The sequence below is a fragment of the Salvia hispanica genome, chromosome 3 (assembly GCF_029641045.1).
Source record: "Salvia hispanica isolate PSC_SH4W2 chromosome 3, Shi_PSC_v1, whole genome shotgun sequence".
Lineage (NCBI taxonomy): Eukaryota > Viridiplantae > Streptophyta > Magnoliopsida > Lamiales > Lamiaceae > Salvia > Salvia hispanica.
The window spans coordinates 42,357,764-42,374,883 of record NC_142694.1 but is presented as its reverse complement, the minus strand read 5'-3'; the positions used below and the strand labels follow the sequence as shown (position 1 = coordinate 42,374,883).

The 17,120-nt window shown below is 38.3% G+C and overlaps 3 protein-coding genes across 3 annotated transcripts; 2 read left to right on the top strand and 1 right to left on the bottom strand.

Moving 5' to 3' along the window:
• Nucleotides 1-1,999: 1,999 nt before the first annotated feature.
• Nucleotides 2,000-12,500, top strand: LOC125200466 (protein FAR1-RELATED SEQUENCE 5-like). Its single transcript, XM_089066628.1, has 5 exons — nt 2,000-2,154; nt 2,445-2,494; nt 11,190-11,352; nt 11,436-11,948; nt 12,080-12,500. Exons 1-5 carry the CDS (start codon nt 2,000-2,002, stop codon nt 12,498-12,500), a joined length of 1,302 nt encoding a protein of 433 aa, XP_088922754.1.
• Nucleotides 12,501-12,506: 6 nt separating this feature from the next.
• LOC148930856 (protein FAR1-RELATED SEQUENCE 5-like) lies at nt 12,507-13,391 on the top strand. Its single transcript, XM_089066627.1, has one exon. The coding sequence runs from the start codon at nt 12,507-12,509 to the stop codon at nt 13,389-13,391; it is 885 nt and encodes a 294-aa protein (XP_088922753.1).
• Nucleotides 13,392-14,622: 1,231 nt separating this feature from the next.
• Nucleotides 14,623-16,857, bottom strand: LOC148930855 (uncharacterized). Its single transcript, XM_089066626.1, has 9 exons — nt 16,825-16,857; nt 16,667-16,720; nt 16,411-16,563; nt 15,969-16,166; nt 15,752-15,903; nt 15,500-15,680; nt 15,295-15,417; nt 15,089-15,232; nt 14,623-14,991 (listed from the first exon to the last, which is right to left on the bottom strand). Exons 1-9 carry the CDS (start codon nt 16,855-16,857, stop codon nt 14,623-14,625), a joined length of 1,407 nt encoding a protein of 468 aa, XP_088922752.1.
• Nucleotides 16,858-17,120: the final 263 nt, after the last annotated feature.

The following is a 17,120-nucleotide window of genomic DNA, read 5'->3' as shown; positions in this document are numbered from 1 at the left end:
TCGAATTTCGATATATCGAACTTTCGATATAAAAAAATTTCATATCATTATCGTATCGATATTTAACGATATCGTACGATATATCGTTAAATATCGATATATATCGAAAATAAAATATCGATATATATCAAAAATATCGATATATCGAAAATTTTCGATATATATCGTATTTTCGATATAAAACGATATATCGCGATATAAGGAAATTCATATCGTTATCGTATCGAAAACTTACGATACGATATCGTATCGTATCGAAAATTACGATATATCGAAAATTCGATAATTTTTCGGTATTTTTCAATACGATACGAGCGATATATCATTTTTTCGGTATTTTTTCCCAACCCTAGAAATTTATATGGAGCAACCTGAAGGGTTTGTAGTACCTGGCCAAGAAAGGAAGGTATGCAAGCTAGTGAGGTCTCTATATGGATTAAAACAAGCGCCTTTGCAATGGCACTTGAAGTTTGACAATGTGATGTTGTCGAATGGGTTCACTATCAACGAGTGTGATAAGTGTGTATACATTAAGAACACAAATAATGGTTCATTATTGTGTGTCTTTATGTGGAAGATATGTTGATTATGGGCAGCAATAGTGCCATTATCAACGAGACCAAAAATATGTTAAAGAGAAATTTCGACATGAAAGATATGGGTCTAGCTGATGTGATTCTCAGAATCAAGATTAAAAGAAATCCTGAGGGAATAGCTTTGACTAGGGGTGTAAATTCGGGTACCCGCGGGTACCCAAACCCGAAAATTCGGGTACCCGAACCTGAAATCTCAAAAATGTCATACCCAATACCCAACCCGTATGTGAAGTCGGGTACCCTAATACTCGATGCGGGTACACAAACCCAACTAATGAGGTACCCATAAACCCGGAATTATTATATTAAAAATTTATTCTTTTATATAAATTAAATTGTGATGAAAATAGAAATTATTAAAAATAACACAATATTACTATTTATTGATTATAATTCTATATTATATAAAATAGACATTAACAAATAGACACTACTTAATTTTTTTTAAAAAAAAAATTGGTATAAATTACAACATAAAAGAGATTAAAATAATTTTTTAAGACATTAAATGAACGTGTAAATAAAATGGAGAAAGCATAACTAATTAACTATATATTTTCAAAAGATAACAAGTAAGAACATAAATAATGCAACATGAACCGAACACGAATGTAAAGAAGTATTAAAGTCGAGATAATAGAATAATAAAATGTCAAAGCAACCAAACATAATCTAAATAATATCAAAGCAACCAAACATAATCCAAATAGTAAACTAAGAACTTTATAACCCAAAATATTTATCACAAATACATAATTAATCGGGTATTATTCGGGTACCCTAATACGGGTTTCGGGTACCCTAAATCCGAAGAATCCTAACATTAACTACCCAAATCCGTACCCAAACCCATAATTTCGGGTTTTGGGTACCCAAAACCCGTCGGGTATTGGGACTGGGTCGGGAATACCCGAAACCCGCGGATTAAATTTTCAGGCCTAGCTTTGACACAATCTCATTACATTGAGAAAGTGCTTAAAAAGTTTCACTCATTTGACTGTGAGCCAGCTAAGACTCCATTGAAACCCAACGTGCATTTGAGTAAGCACACGGGTGAGCCTGTAGCTCAAGAAGAATATGCAAGGATCATAGGGAGTTTGATGTTTATCACAAACTGCACCCGACCAGATCTTGCGTGTACGGTGAATAAGCTGAGCCGATTTACGAGCAACCCAAGCAAGGAACATTGGAAAGCTCTGCGTAGGGTTTTGAGATACTTGAAGTATACTCTTAACTTTGAGCTGCAGTACACAAACTATCCCCAAGTACTTGAAGGGTACTGTGATGCAAATTGGGTCTCTGATTCAAAAGACTCGTTTTCGACAAGTGGGTATGTGTTCACTGTGGGGGGTGGAGCTGTTTCGTGGAAGTGAACGAAACAGACGTGTATAGCTCGATCCACCATGGAATCTGAGTTTATCGCTTTAGACAAAGCAAGGGAAGAAGCTGAGTGGCTTAGAAACTTCCTAGAAGATATTCCATATTGGAAGAAGCCAGTGCCGACAGTAGTGATACACTGTGATAGCACAAGTGGAATTATCACAGTTGACTATGTGAGGTCAGTGGATAACTTAGCGAATTCGTTAACGAAATGGTTAAACCGTGATCAAATGCATAAATTGCTAAAAGGAATGGGACTGAAAACCACATCTTAAAAGATGATTATAGTGGTAACCCAACCATACGATTGGAGATCCCATGGGCTTGGTTCAATGGGAAAACAAAGCTATATGACTCTAGTTGTAACACTCGGAAGATTTTTTAATCTTCGCTCATTCTTTAGAAAGCATTGAGTGTTGTAACCTGCATGTGGTAAGAGGTTAAGTTTTGACTTTTAATGATTCTTAGAAACCTCAAGGAGGTGGGTATTGCAGGATACCTGGAAAAAAATCACCTATGTAAGTGAAGAAGTGTGGGCCGCTTCAACATGTGAATCACTTATGAATCCAAAGTGGTGTTCCATGGCCAGTAAATGACACAAACGTGAGAACTGATGAGTTTGTAAATAGTATTGTGTCAATATTATTGTCTCGGTATACACCAAGGAGGAATGGTTCAAGGCATCGCGTCCACCAGGTTGCCGGTATGCCCGATAGTGTTGACTATGGAAAGTTCAAAGCCCCAAGCTACTATTCCAAATGCAATATTGTTTCTCGAAGATTGAGCGAAGAGTCTGCATGCACGCAAACACGTCTTGTGTTGATTTGAGCTGTCAGTGCTCTAACCAATGTGGGGGATTGTTGAAAACGTGTGAAATAAGGAGAGGCTTTTGGCCTTTCATGTGGCCTAAGTCCTTTGGCTTTTCATGTCCTGTAACCTCCATTTAGTTTATGGTGTATCTTAATGGAAAGACTTTTGAAGTGGTCTCTCCTATCCTATAAACAGGTGGATTTGAGAGATAAGAAAGACACCAACAAAAAAGCATTCTCTCTTCTCTCTAGTTCTCTACATTATAGTAGCATTGCATAGCTCGATTCTCGGAACTTCATCAAGTTCGCCGGTGCCTAGCGGGTTTGATGTGCTTCTACACGCTAGGAGGAAGTCGTTTTATCTTTGGGGACAATACATCATTCCGTGAGCACTAGCCGGGGCGTAATTTGTCTTGCGGAAAGAGGGCTTCCCTCAACTCGACTTATAGTTCGGTTTGTTTTATTATTTCCGTTGTAATTTTTATTCCACTTATAGTTATTATCTTCCTTCGATTGTAATGATTTCTAACAATTCTCTGACTAAACAGCGAAATGGAATTCTTCCAAATAGAAAATTGAATAGTGTGAGAAGAGGTACTTACTGAATCAGCTGCATTGCGCTCTCTCTCGTGTTAATCCGTGAGATTTTCGCTCTTCTTGGTAGTTTACAAGTTCAGTTTTTCTCTTTTTTTTTAGTTTTTTAATTAATTATGCAAAATGTAATTTTTCTTTATAATTCTTCGTATTAACTTTAATATGTGAAAAATATGAAAAACAAATGCACTATGCATTGAATTTTTAATTTGATTTATGCAGGATTTTTAACTATTTGGTTTAAGATTAGACATTGATGTCTAGAGCTGATGGCTTTGACTTTTTTAAAAGTATAGAGTTTGGGGATGCCATGAATATTACTCTTTTTGTCCTACAAAGAATGTCTCAGTTTTCCATTTTTGTCCGTCACACAAAATTTATCTCATTTTACTTTTTATTAATAGTGGACCTTATATTTCCCTAAACTCATTCTTACTAACATTTTATTATAAGTAAGACTCACAATCCACTAACTTTTTCAACTCACTTTTTTATTACATTTCTTAAAACCCGTGCCCGGTTAAAGTGAGATAATCTTTATGAAACGGGGGAAGTAATACGCAACTAATAAAGTTGGTGAGAAAAAAATAAAATTAATGGAGAATGGAGCTCACTTATAAGCATGGAAAAATTACTAAAATGGAATCAAAATGAAAAAAAACGGATGGAAAAATTACCAAAATGGAATCAAAATGAAAAAAAAAAAAAACAGATGACTATTCCTTAGAGCATCCGCAATGGTGCTTAGGCCAGCAATAGGCCAGCCATTCTCTCCCCTGCCACGTCAGCAACACTAAAAAATCTACCTGCCACATCAGATTTAGGCCAGCTATAGGCTAACCATAGGCCAGCCGCAATAAAAATAATTCAAAATATACTACATTTACGGAATTAAAATTACGATTAAATTACCGAATTAAATTTACGAGACATATACGGGAAAATTCATTAATTTTATTTAAATAAAAAAAAGTACATTAACTAAAAATCATAAAAATAACATAATAAAAAAAATTCGGGCTTCCACACACGAGCCACCTTGAATCTGTTATAGTTTGCCGCTAGCCGAACGGGGGTCTCGCTGTTTCTGTTTTAGGTCTTAATTTTGTATTGGGCTAGTTGTTGTTGTCCATCGCTAGATGTTGCTCTTGTACAGAAATTTAGAGATAGAGAAAATCGCGTTTATATAGTTTTTCAAAAATAAAAAATAAAAAAAGAATTAAAAAAAAAAATTAAAAAGAATTAAAAAAAAACAAAATTCTGCGCTGGCCGATCGGGCCGCCACAATGGCGGCCAGCGCATCGGCCATCGCCGAGCGATCGGCCAGCCCACGCCGATCGGCTCGCCGATTTCGCGCTGGCCGACTCCAATGGTTCGGCTAGCCGATCGGCCAGCGCGACGAATCGGCTAGCCGGTCGCTAGCCGACCATTGCGGATGCTCTTATAATGGAGTTAGTCAAACACAAATGGGTATATTTTATGTGGCCGCCGCCGACGACATGTGGAGCTATATAGTAAATGATAGCATATAAAAATCCGACTATTATTATACCGAACATAAGAGCATCCCCATCCGTGCTCTTAGCTAAGAGCACGGAAGTGGGCCCGGACCCACTTTTACTGCTTGTCCTTAGCTAAGAGCACAACACCCACATCCGTGCTCTTAGCTAAGGACAAGCTCAAGGGTCCCACCATTCTATTATTTAATTTAAATAAAAACATTTCCACAATATTAAAATGCATTAAAATATCCGAAATACTATTACAAATTACAAAATAATTAAAAATTACATAATTAAAATCCTAAAAATTAAAAATTACACAACTAAAATCCTAAAAATTAAAAATTACACTACTCGTTGCCGAATTTCGCCCAAATGTGATTGATTAGATCTTTTTGTAGCTCAGTGTGGGCTCTTGTATCGCGCATTGTGTGTCTTCTTTCCATCCTCTCGTTCACCGTCGTATGCACACCTCGACGTGGGGGAGACCTCGCGGTTGAGCTTCCGGCTTCATCCTCGTCGTAAAAGTTACCCGCCATCGGTCCTTCGTCAGCTATAATCATGTTGTGCAAGATAATGCACGTGTACATGATGTCGGCGATATTCTTAACGTACCAAAGCCGAGAAGGGGACTTCACAATGTTGAATCGGCCTTGAAGGACACCAAAAGCTCTTTCGACGTCTTTCCGAGCAGACACTTGACGCTGCGCAAAAAGAATCCGTCTCGGCTCTTGTGGATTGCTGAACGACTTCACGAAAGTCGACCACCTAGGGTAGATACCATCGGCGAGATAGTAACCCATGTGGTATGCATTTCCGTTGAAGGTGAAGTCGATCGCCGGTGCTACACCATTCAAAACATCATCGAAGAGTGGTGAAGAATATAGCACGTTCAAGTCGTTGTTGGATCCGGCAACACCGAAATATGCATGCCAAATCCATAGGCGGTAGTCGGCGACTGCTTCAAGGATAAGCGTTGGGCCGCCACCTTTGTGGCCGCTTAAGTGTTGCCCCCTCCAAGCAGTCGGGCAATTCTTCCACTTCCAATGCATGCAGTCAATGCTGCCTAGCATACCGGGAAAACCGTGGACTGTTTCGTGAAGACGAAGCAACCGTTGACAATCGTCGGTGGTGGGTGCCCGAAGGAATTCCTCGCCGAAAGCAGAACGAACGCCGTCGCAAAAACTCTTGAGGCATAGGATTCCAGTTGACTCACCGACATGCAAATACTCGTCGAAGAGGTCAGCCGTTTGCCCAGTAGCAAGTTGTCGGATGACACAAGTACACTTTTGCAATGCCGTGAGACTTTGCCGACCGGTTGCGTCTGCACCTTCTTGAAAGTATTCAACGCGGGTGGACAATGTGTTGACAATACGCATAAACAACCGTTTTGACATGCGAAAACGGCGCCGAAAGTAATCTTCTGGATACCGCGGCTGGTCGGAAAAATAGTCGGCAACGAGCCTTTCATGGGCTCCCTCTCGATCACGAGGGATGTAGCGACGTTTTGCTCTAGTTGGTTGAGGAGGAGGGGCGGGGGTATTGGCGGCGACATAGGCTTCATAGACGGCATGATATTGTTCATAATATTCTTGTTCTTCGCGCTCCGCTTCCGCAATGAGATTGGTGAAATCCATTTTTGAATTTTTTAGAGAGAGTTTGGAAGATGTAGATGATTTAGTATGAAAAAGTATGAATGAGAGATAATTTGATGTGAAAAGTGGATGATGAATGTGTGTAAGTGGATGATGAATGTGTGTATTTATAGATGATTTTGGGATTAAAAAAAAAAAAAATTCACAAAAATCCAAAAAAAACGTCTATAAACGGCTCTATTTTTTTGGGAATCCAAAAATATTTTTTGGTATTATTTTGAATTAATTATGAATTTAAAGAAAAAAAAAATTAAAAATCGAATTTGCCAACGGCATAGCCGTTGGCCAATAAAAACACGCCACGTATGGCTGCTCAGCGGCACGGACGTGCTCTTAGCTAAGAGCAGCGCCGTGCCGCTGGCACGGACGGACGAGCTCCAGCGGCGGACGGACGAGCTCTGTCCAGCGGCACGGACGGACAAGGCGACGGACGAGCACCGCTGCGGATGCTCTAACACGTAACAAAATAATATAGGCATTTCATTTAAAATTAATTTTTGGTTTTTGTCTCCTGTTGCATTTAATTTTGCGCTCTCATGCAATTTCATAGTACTCCATATAAATATCTTGCGAAGATTGTTGAGCATTTTCTCAGCCCTATTGTTGAGTGATGCAACCGATAGAACATCAATGTTTCCCATCACACTCTTGATAGGCATATCAAGCTTTTTCTGGGCATGAACGTCCAATGAAGTAACCGAGATAAAATCTTTATTTTCCATTGCCTTCTTGATAGGCTCGTCGGGTTTTCTCTCAGTCCGAATATTGAGTAATGTGGCAGGATACACGATGAGCATCAATAAGAGAATAGGCATATTAAAGTGCTTCTTCATTCCTTTTCTTTAACTCATTATGTTTAATAGCAAAATTTATATTTATATGTTACAGCATGCGAATATTGTGCTCCAATCATATCAACGGGTATAAATTATTAGTAGTATTATTACCACTTGCAAAAAATTGCATCTAGTTAGCCTAATCATGGATTCATGGTTGTATGAAAGCATTGAGACAGTAAGCACAGGTGGTGTTCAATTTATTAGATAAAATAATACTGAGGGTGTTTGGTTTGCAAGATTGTATCCCGAATTAAATTAATAGTGTGTTTGGTTCATGAGATTAAGTTCCTCAACTCAATCCTAGATGGATAATCATGGGATAATTAGTCTTAGCTAACCCCCTATGACTAAAATAATCTCACAACCCAATCCTAGATTATATCTTGGTATTATTTTATCTTGTCAACCAAACAACACCCAAGATATAATCTAAGAATAAGTTGTGAGATTATTTTAATCATAGCAGATTAATTACGACTAATTATCTTATGATTATCCATATAGGATTAAGTTGTGAGATTGAATTTCATGAATCAAACACACTACGAATTTAATCCTGGAATAGCAAACCTAACACCCCATAGTATTTAATTGGACTGATAAATTCAACTTTAATGGGTCTGATTAGCTTCGAACTGTGGCTCGTCCATTCGAATGTGCCGAATCGAAACCATACAACTTAGGAATAGGCTAACTAGAAACGTTGTCCAAAGCCCAATTAACGGATATGGCCCAACATCCAATTACTTTAATGCTCTGATAAAATACTCAGGCTCATAATTAATTATACTTGGCATTGTCTCAATGTTAATTACTCAATTTGTATCTACTATACTGAACAATGCATAAGAATTAATTTTATACTCTGTCGAAATTAAGTTATAGAATTATTTTTGGGCACAAATATTTAGAACTTGTGTTAAAGTGAGTTAAATGATCATAAGAAAATAAAATCTGTACTTCCTCCGTCCTAATAAAGTTGAATAGTGTAGTATTTTTATTTTTTTTGATGTCCCTACTAAGTTGAGTCGTTTCTTTTTCTGATTAAAAACAAAATATCCAATCACTGTTACTTTAATATCTTTTTATCTTTATCTTTCTTACTTTATTCATCTCTCTTACTTTTCATACAATTTTTTAATCTCCGTGTCCGAAAATTTTGACTCAACTTAATTCCGATGAAAGGGGTAGAATAATATAAGAATGATTAGATATTTTATTGTTTTTCAAACAAAGGAATGACTCAACTTAATCGAGACATTTCGAAAAGGAATACGACTCAAATAATTAAGACTAAGTACTCCCTAAGTTCTTTCATAGTTGAGTCATTTTACCATTTCGGGAAGTTCCTTCATAGTTGAGTCATTTCCATATATGTTAACTTTTTTCTCTCTTTTACTTTACTCTCTTTTACTTTATTCTCTCTGTTTTATTTACTTGAGGGAACATCTTTTTTGGTCCACGAACTTTGACAAAGTATCATTTTAAGTCCGTGAACTTTGAAAATATCATTTGAGGTCCATCAACTATGAGTTAATATCATTCGAAGTACTTTTTTACTATTTCAAAATTTTTATGGACGAAATTACCCTCAATACCTTGAAGGGTGCATATTTTTAATTAATTTATCGAATACTCATATTTTTTTTTAAAATTTTATAAATATAATTTGGCCTTCAATATTATCACTTAATTTTGTGACATGCAAGAAAAGTTCTTTCAACTTTTTATAATTAAAGAATTTTAAATATTTTTGAGGTATAGAATTTTAAAATCTAGATCTAGATTTTAATGGATGAGATTAAACCATGCCTCATGAATTTCGCTACTTCATTATGTAAGCAATATACTTCAAATCAGGGATATTTCGGTCAAATTACGTCTAGGGTAAAAAAAATTCAATGCTGCTTCTCCTCATTCACACCGTGCCTCTTCTTTCTCATCTCTCTCGCTCTCTTCTTCTGCTCAGTTTCTTTATTTGTTATTTTGGCTGCTGAATCTCTATCATGGAATTTCACTGTTTCGCTTTGTTGATTTACGTCAGAGGGAGAAGGTTGAAGAATTGCTACTTGAATCAAGTAAAACTCCTGCAATCATCTGCCATAATCTCAAAAAGATTTATCCAGGCTGGGACGGAAACCATGGTGCAGGCAAAACATCATTCATTAATATGGCCAGTTTACAATCTTGCAGCCCATCACATGCGTAGAGGGTAGTTAATTGGTTTTTAGGTATTTTAATTATATCAACCATGCAGAAGTATCGAAGCTCAATTGCCTACTGATGTTTTTGGTCCTGCAGATGATTTGGCTCATAAAGCCCACTTCTGGAAGTGCATATGTTCAGAAACAAGATTTATCGATTGATATGAACAGAATATACACCAGCATGGGTGTCTGTCCCCAGCATTAGTTAGCATCGATTTGCTATCATTTGGATAGGATATTTGGTTGAATTTCAGAATCCTTCGTTGAAAAAAAACTGATTGTAGCTTACTACGGGAAACTTTAACGGGATGAGAGCATCTACTTTTCTATGGAAGGCTTAAAAATCTCTAGGGGGACTCCTTATTACATGTAAGCCCATAATTTTCCTGCAAGAAATGACAGGGAACCATATCAACTCTAATAGCCAGTTCATGTTTGGCTGTTACTTGTAATTGTCGATCAAAGATGTGTTAGTGAGTAGGAAGTTAGCAAAAATATTTGACTCAATTGATATTTATATATTTTATCCCGAAATTCAGCCTATTATTTTGTAATGTGTTAATAAAATAATATGGTAACAAATAAATCTCACTAATACCAAATCATTGAAAAGAATAACAATATATTTTCGGGTATATAATTTAATTTGATTCAATTGATGTTATCCAATATTAAAGATCAAGATGATTCATTTCTTAATAATTTTTAATTAAAATTAGGAAGTTGGAATACTACATCGATCAACTATTTACAAAAGCGACACCGTTAAGTCCGGGCCTCGCTACTGCCCAATTAATCAATTCCATTTAAGGCCGAGCAAGGCCCAATTGTCTAATTAGCTGGGAGGCCCAATTAATTCCAAAATCCAATTGTAGTTTATTACTCAATTTTTGCTAATCCATTCTCGATCTTATTTTGTCCGCTTTAAAAGCTTATAAATATGTCTCTTTATAAGATGTTTCAAGAAAACAAACTCAATTAACATAAGAATCGACTTTTTTCTCTTCTTCAGGTATTCTTCAATCTTTCTTCATTGCAGAAAATTATACAGATTGCAGCGGTTTATTTCTCGTGGTCGCCATATTCGAGCAGCCCCGTATCGTGCTCGCTATATTATCATTTTCGTGTTCTTGAACAATAGAAGAAGGTAATTTTAGACGAATTTATTTTCTGATTTAACTGATTCAGCGTGACTTGAAAACCCTTTCTTTGGTTTTTTTTTTAAATGCAATAAGCAATAAGGTTTTTTTGTTAAACTTGTTTGTGTGTTTGGCTCAAGGTTAATATTTTTCGCATGGTTTCAGCATTAGTTTCGAGTTCTTCTACGGTTGAGTGTTTATTTTTTTTCGCAAGGTTTCAGCATTAGTTTCGACTTCTTCTCGTCGTCGCCATATTGGAGCAGGCCCGTATCACGCCATATTATTGTTTTCGTGTTCTTCTAGGGTTTAGTGTTTATTTTGTTTTATGTGTTGCTGTCTTGTAATTCTGGATTTATATAATGTACGAATAGTACTTTGTAATGCATTCTTTCTTATATTTAATGTATGGTTCATATCATATAATGAAACTAAATTCTAATACGATTATTGTTTTGATTTTATTTACAGTGTTTGTTATACCTGAATGTTCTCCACAATTGAAGCCTGTGATTGGTCAGAAGTTCCAATCCCTAGATTTTGCATTTGCGTTTTATGATGTGTATGCCCGCGCTGTTGGGTTTGATACGCGAAAACAAGGTATGAGGAAGGCGACGGATGGTGTTACTACTTGGTATTATGTGGTCTGCAATAGGGAGGGTTGCAAGAGGTCAAACGAGGAAGACGATGTGGCTCTGGTTTTACTCTTAAACGCAGGCGGCTTTCCAAGCGATGTGGTTGTAAAGCTTCTATATCCTTCAAGTACTTTTCCGAAGCAGGAATACCGGGATATATTATTCACGAGTTCAACGAGGTTCACAACCATTGTATGGTGGAGTCGGAGCATCAGCAGTTTATGACACTTAACCAGAAGTTGGATGACGTACATCACAAATTCATTCTTGACTGTTCCAAGGCTAATATAGGCCCCACCCTTACCTTTAAGGTGTTGAAGGAAATCCTCGGTGGGTTTGATCTTGTCGGTTGCAATCTTGGGGATATCAGGAATACATCTCGCGACATCAAAGCATTCGCATACGGTTGTGACGTGCAGATGGTGTTGGACGACATGGCGAAGAAGAAGGAGTTGTCGGATGCCTTCACATATCACTACGAAGTTAATGCTGCTTACCAGTTGGTTGCCCTTTTTTGGTGTGATGGTTTGATGAAGATGAACTACCATATGTTTGGTGACATAGTGGCGTTTGACTCCACCTACAACACAAACAGGTATACATTATATTCTGTTTATTTGTACTTTACTGAGTGCATTATAAAGCCAAAAAGGTGCATTACAACTTTATCGTTATGCATTATTCCGAATTAATTATGCTAATGCTGCATTCCTGTGTGCATCGCAGGTATTGCATGATCTTCACACCTTTCACGGGGAAGGACAATCATGGTAAACCCGTAACATTTGCTGCTGGATTGGTCTGCAACGAGAAAACAGGGGCATTTGCCTGGTTGTTCAAACATTTCGTCGAATGCATGGGTGTAGCCCCCAAAATGATTGTGACCGATCAAGACTTGGGCATGAGATCAGCTATTCAAGAGGTTCTTGTAGGAACTCGACACCGCTGGTGCATGTGGCATATAATGCACAAGTTGGCTTCCAAGGTTCCAGGCAGGTTGCTTAGGGACGAAGATTTCAAGAAGGAATTCAATGCATGCGTTTGGTCGGACTTGCTTGAACCCGACGAATTTGAAGAGGAGTGGAATGGAGTGATTGAGCGTTATGAGCTGGAAGACGTTGATTGGTTGAACACATTGTACGAGTAAAGACAGATGTGGATACCGGCATACTTCAGAGATTTCCCACTCGGTTCGATGATTAGGATTACGTCCATATCAGAATCTGAAAACAGTTTCTACAAAAATTTTATGAAGCCCCGAGCGAACCTTGCCGAATTATACTTGTATTTCAACAATGCTCTGGACTTTCAGCGGAATGCTAGAACAAAGCTGGACTACAACGATGTTACTTCCGTGCCCATACTGGCCACTAAGTTGGGTTTCGAGAAACATGCTGCGACGATTTACACAGACAGTATGTTCAGGAAGATACAAGAAGAAATTGTTGATGGGAATGACAGATGCCGTGTGCTTGGTTTTTCATCAACAGATACGATTGACTCCTACAAGCTTGGGGATAGCCGACGGAATTCGTATTCCGTGACACACGACAAGACTGATGAATCATACTCGTGCGACTGCAAATTGTTCGGTAGGCAGGGCTATTTGTGTTGCTACATTTTTTTCCTACTCAGGAACAATGAAGTGTCAAAAATTCCAGAGATGTACTGCAACAGCCGATGGATGAAGACTCCCTTAGCCAAGGCCGTACATGGACTTGATGTCACCGTAGATACAATGTCCACCGTAGATACAAGGTCCACCGTTGACGATAGGCAGACTGTTACCAATCAAGGAATATCCCTGTTCTACGGTTTTATTCGACGTTTTGAGAGTGACATTGAAGTGCTTCGTGGTTTCGTAAGTGGTTTGGAAGAACTTGGTAATTCTCTTCAAGCTGGAACTCCTCCAACCTCGGCGTTTGAAAAGAGGCGCATGATTGAAGAATTTTACGGAATGCCAAGGCCTGAAGTTGTAGAGGTCCATCCTCCGGATGTTGTAAAGACGAAGGGTCATGCTAGCAGCTCCGCGAGCTGACTGGTTTTAAAGAGAGAAAAGGCTATAAAGGAGGCAGCTAGACCTCTTAGACGTTGTAAGGCGTGTGATGAGTTGGGCCATCACGACTCTAGAAACTGTCCAATGCTTAAAGAGATGGAGAAGGAGAAAGCGCTCAGTAAAGGCAAGAGGAAAGCTTGATGTGTTTTGTAACGAATAAAATACTTTTTCGCCTCGGTTTTGTTCTTATTATTTGTAGCGCTGTCGTCAATTTTTTCGTAACAACTCCGTGGAGTTGCGATGTTTACTGTTCGTTATCGACTTACAACCTTGCATTAATAAGGATATTATATGCATCACTCCCTCAATTCATTCCATTAGTTGATTTTCTTGGTTTTGTGCATAAGCGCAGTTATAGGCTTGCATTAGTAAGTATGTTCTATGCATCACTCTGTCGTTTTGTTCCATTAGTCGAGTTCGTTGATAATGTGCATTCTCGATAAATATCCTTGCATTAAATATGTATGTTCTATGCATCACTCCGTTTAGTTAATCCTTTACCACATTTCTTTGTTTGTGTGCATTATCGGTTTAAATCCTTGCATTAAATAAGTTTATTCTATGCATCCATCCGTTTATTTAATCCATTAATCCATGACTTTGTTTATGTGCGTTATCGTATCTTAGACTTGCATTAAACACGCCATACTGCGCAGCACTCTCGTTTATTTATTAAATCACAATTTACTGTCCATTATCGACTTACAACCTTGCATTAGTAAGGATGTTCTATGCATCACTCTGTCGTTTTGTTCCATTAGTCTAGTTCGATGATAATGTGCATTAATGATAGATATCCTTGCATTAATTTGTATGTTCTATGCATCACTCCGTTTATGTGCGTTATCGTTTTGTAGACTTGCATTAAACACGCCATATTGCGCAGCACTCTCGTTTATTTATTCCATTACTCCATTAATCTGTTAATATGCATTATCGTTTCATAGCATTACATTAATAGTGCTATGTTGTGCATTACTCTCGGTTATTTCATCCATTGCTGATTAAGCAACTATTAGTCCTACGATTGTTAATGGATAAGTTAATCCTATATCACTGCACTACATCACACAATAGTACCAAAATATGCATCAGTTATCAAAACAAGTGTATGGTTCAAAGCATTCGTCATTTGACCAAATCAAAATAAGTTACCCCAAACTAACTGTCTTCAACTTAAAATCCACACCGTTTCTAATCAGTACTCTTGCAATCAATCCAGCCCAAACTCGTCGACCCACTTATCGAAATTGAACTTTGGCGGCTTCTCTTTCCAGAACTTGGCGGCATAAGAGATGTTGGTGTCGCGCTCAGAATTGTGTGTAGAAGACAGCAGTGCGTTTGCTACCTTAATTCGGTACATTTCCAGATTTTTTGTCCCGTTGCCGGTGAATCCACACTGCCAATCTTTATCCTTTCCGCCGAAATAAGTCTCCATGTGCCGCATGATGTACACCCCCGTCTCCACAGATGGATCGTTTCTCCTCCAAGTCATAGCCACCACATGTGTCTTACATTTTCGGACCTCGGCTGCCTTTAGATTAGCCTTCAACTTCACCAGCGCTTCTGCAAAAAATTGTTTCTGCAACAAATTCCCACAAAAAAATGCGTTAGAAACACAAATAATGCACAGTTATCCGAATGTAATGCAACTTAATGGAATACCCTCAAACACGCACCAGAAGGGAGGGTGTTTTCCCATATTTTGCCTTGAAAGATTTGTGGGAGTCAGCCAATATGTGGTCGATGATGTTCATGTTGCCATCCGGCAAATCAAAACACACCACATACTGATGTGTAGAACCCCAAACCAGGAAGAAAAACTGTACAAATGAAATTAGGTTAACGTATGTACATCAGATGGGTTAAGCGTAATAGAATTTACCATGTCAAAGTTCTCCCATTTAAAGATTCCCGTTCCAAGTACATCATCGAACAACCGAGTCCAGAATGTCTCCCTCAACTGGTCCTCTGACCATTCAGCCGGGGTATCAATCACGGTGTGTCTCTACGGTGTAATGTGGTAAACAAGTTAATTATTTATAATTGCAATACTAATTACCAACCAGGGCACAAGGTATTTCACTAACGCATGGTTTTGTCGAGAAGAAGACCCTAGCAACTGTTTCCGGAGCTTTGAGTTTCTCCATGTTATTCAAGTGGGCACTCCAAGTGTCTACAATGGCTGGGCTAATGCGCTTGAACGGCGCCAGCGACGCGAATTCTATATGCATTGTCGTGATACAGTCGTCTACGTAGACAACCATCTCCCTACACATTAATAAAGTGTGCATAAGTAACCCATTTCACACGAAATAGTCGAGCAAAACTAAAAAACTTACTTATTCACTTCCGCTGTGCTCAGCACCCAATAGTATAGCGACTTGTCCGGATAGTTTGGCTTTGCCGTTAGTGTAATCGCCCGGTTGTGGAATGGAGAACGGGCAGCCAGACTGGCTGTCTTGAAACGGGATGATGCCAGCTTCCCGGGATCCTACAATAATAGGTGACAGGGTTAATACAGTTCATCCGCAACCCCACTTTTTAAATACAACATACCTCAAAATCACCATCTGGAGTGTCCAAGCCCGACACAGCAACACCCTTTCTCTTTCCAGCCACAACCTGTGGAGCAACACCCTTTCCCTTTCCGCCACCCACCTTTCCAGCACCCTCCTTTCCAGCAAGAACTTCAGGTTCTTTGGGTTTTTCCCCCACACCAATCTCAATACCCTTTGCAGCATCTGGGACAATTTTCTATATGGACAAAAGTAAGGTTCCATTTAATGCATAATAAGTACTGTATACTTCAACAAAAAACCTAAATAATGCGCACTAACAACACCATGTAATGCATTAAACACACCATGTTGTTATGGTTAATACAGCCTATATAATGCAACCAATGAATACTTTTAATGAATGAACAGTTGAATTCAATGCACGCAACCTGTCAAATAATGCACAACATTATTTTTATAATATTTATTAAAGGAATTACTTTTGTATTGGCAGCCCGTTTTCCCTTCAACTCCTTACGACCTACAGCCTTATCAGATAGAATCTCACTGCGTTCCGGGATTTGTTTTCCCTTCGCCTTCTTTGTTTTGCCTTTATCTCCGCAGCCTCCTTCACTATCACCTCTAACCTCAGCCTGCTGTAAACAATGGACTCACAGTTAAGTATTTTGTAACATGAAGGATTAGTACACATTCAATGATGTAATTTTCCTACCCCATGGCTGATTTCAACACCACCTGCGGCTGTCCCAGATGCCGCTCCAGATCCAACAACCAAATTAGGCTTGTCTCCTGACAAAAGTAAATAATGCGTGAATTATGATTTAATAAAGCAAAAACCTCTGTTTACAAAGCGTTGTAAACTTTACAAAAAACAGAAACACCATCATGCTCACCTCCAACACCATCAGCTCCGGTCTCCTCGGCATTAGTGTTTTCCTTGTTAGGTTTGGTATACTGAAAAGCATGTTTCGAGCAAGTTTCGCTCGAATAGAATCTTGCTTGTATACGTAAAACTCTATAATCCACTTTTAACCTGATTCAGTATTATTCGAGCAGTCTCGCACGAATAGAATCACTATTATTATTACATTGTGTTTGCTTGTGCATTTATAAGATGTTTTACAAACATTTAAATGCATAAGAAGTAAACAAAGTCTAAGTCTTTTGCTTAGTAGACCGGTTGTGGGCG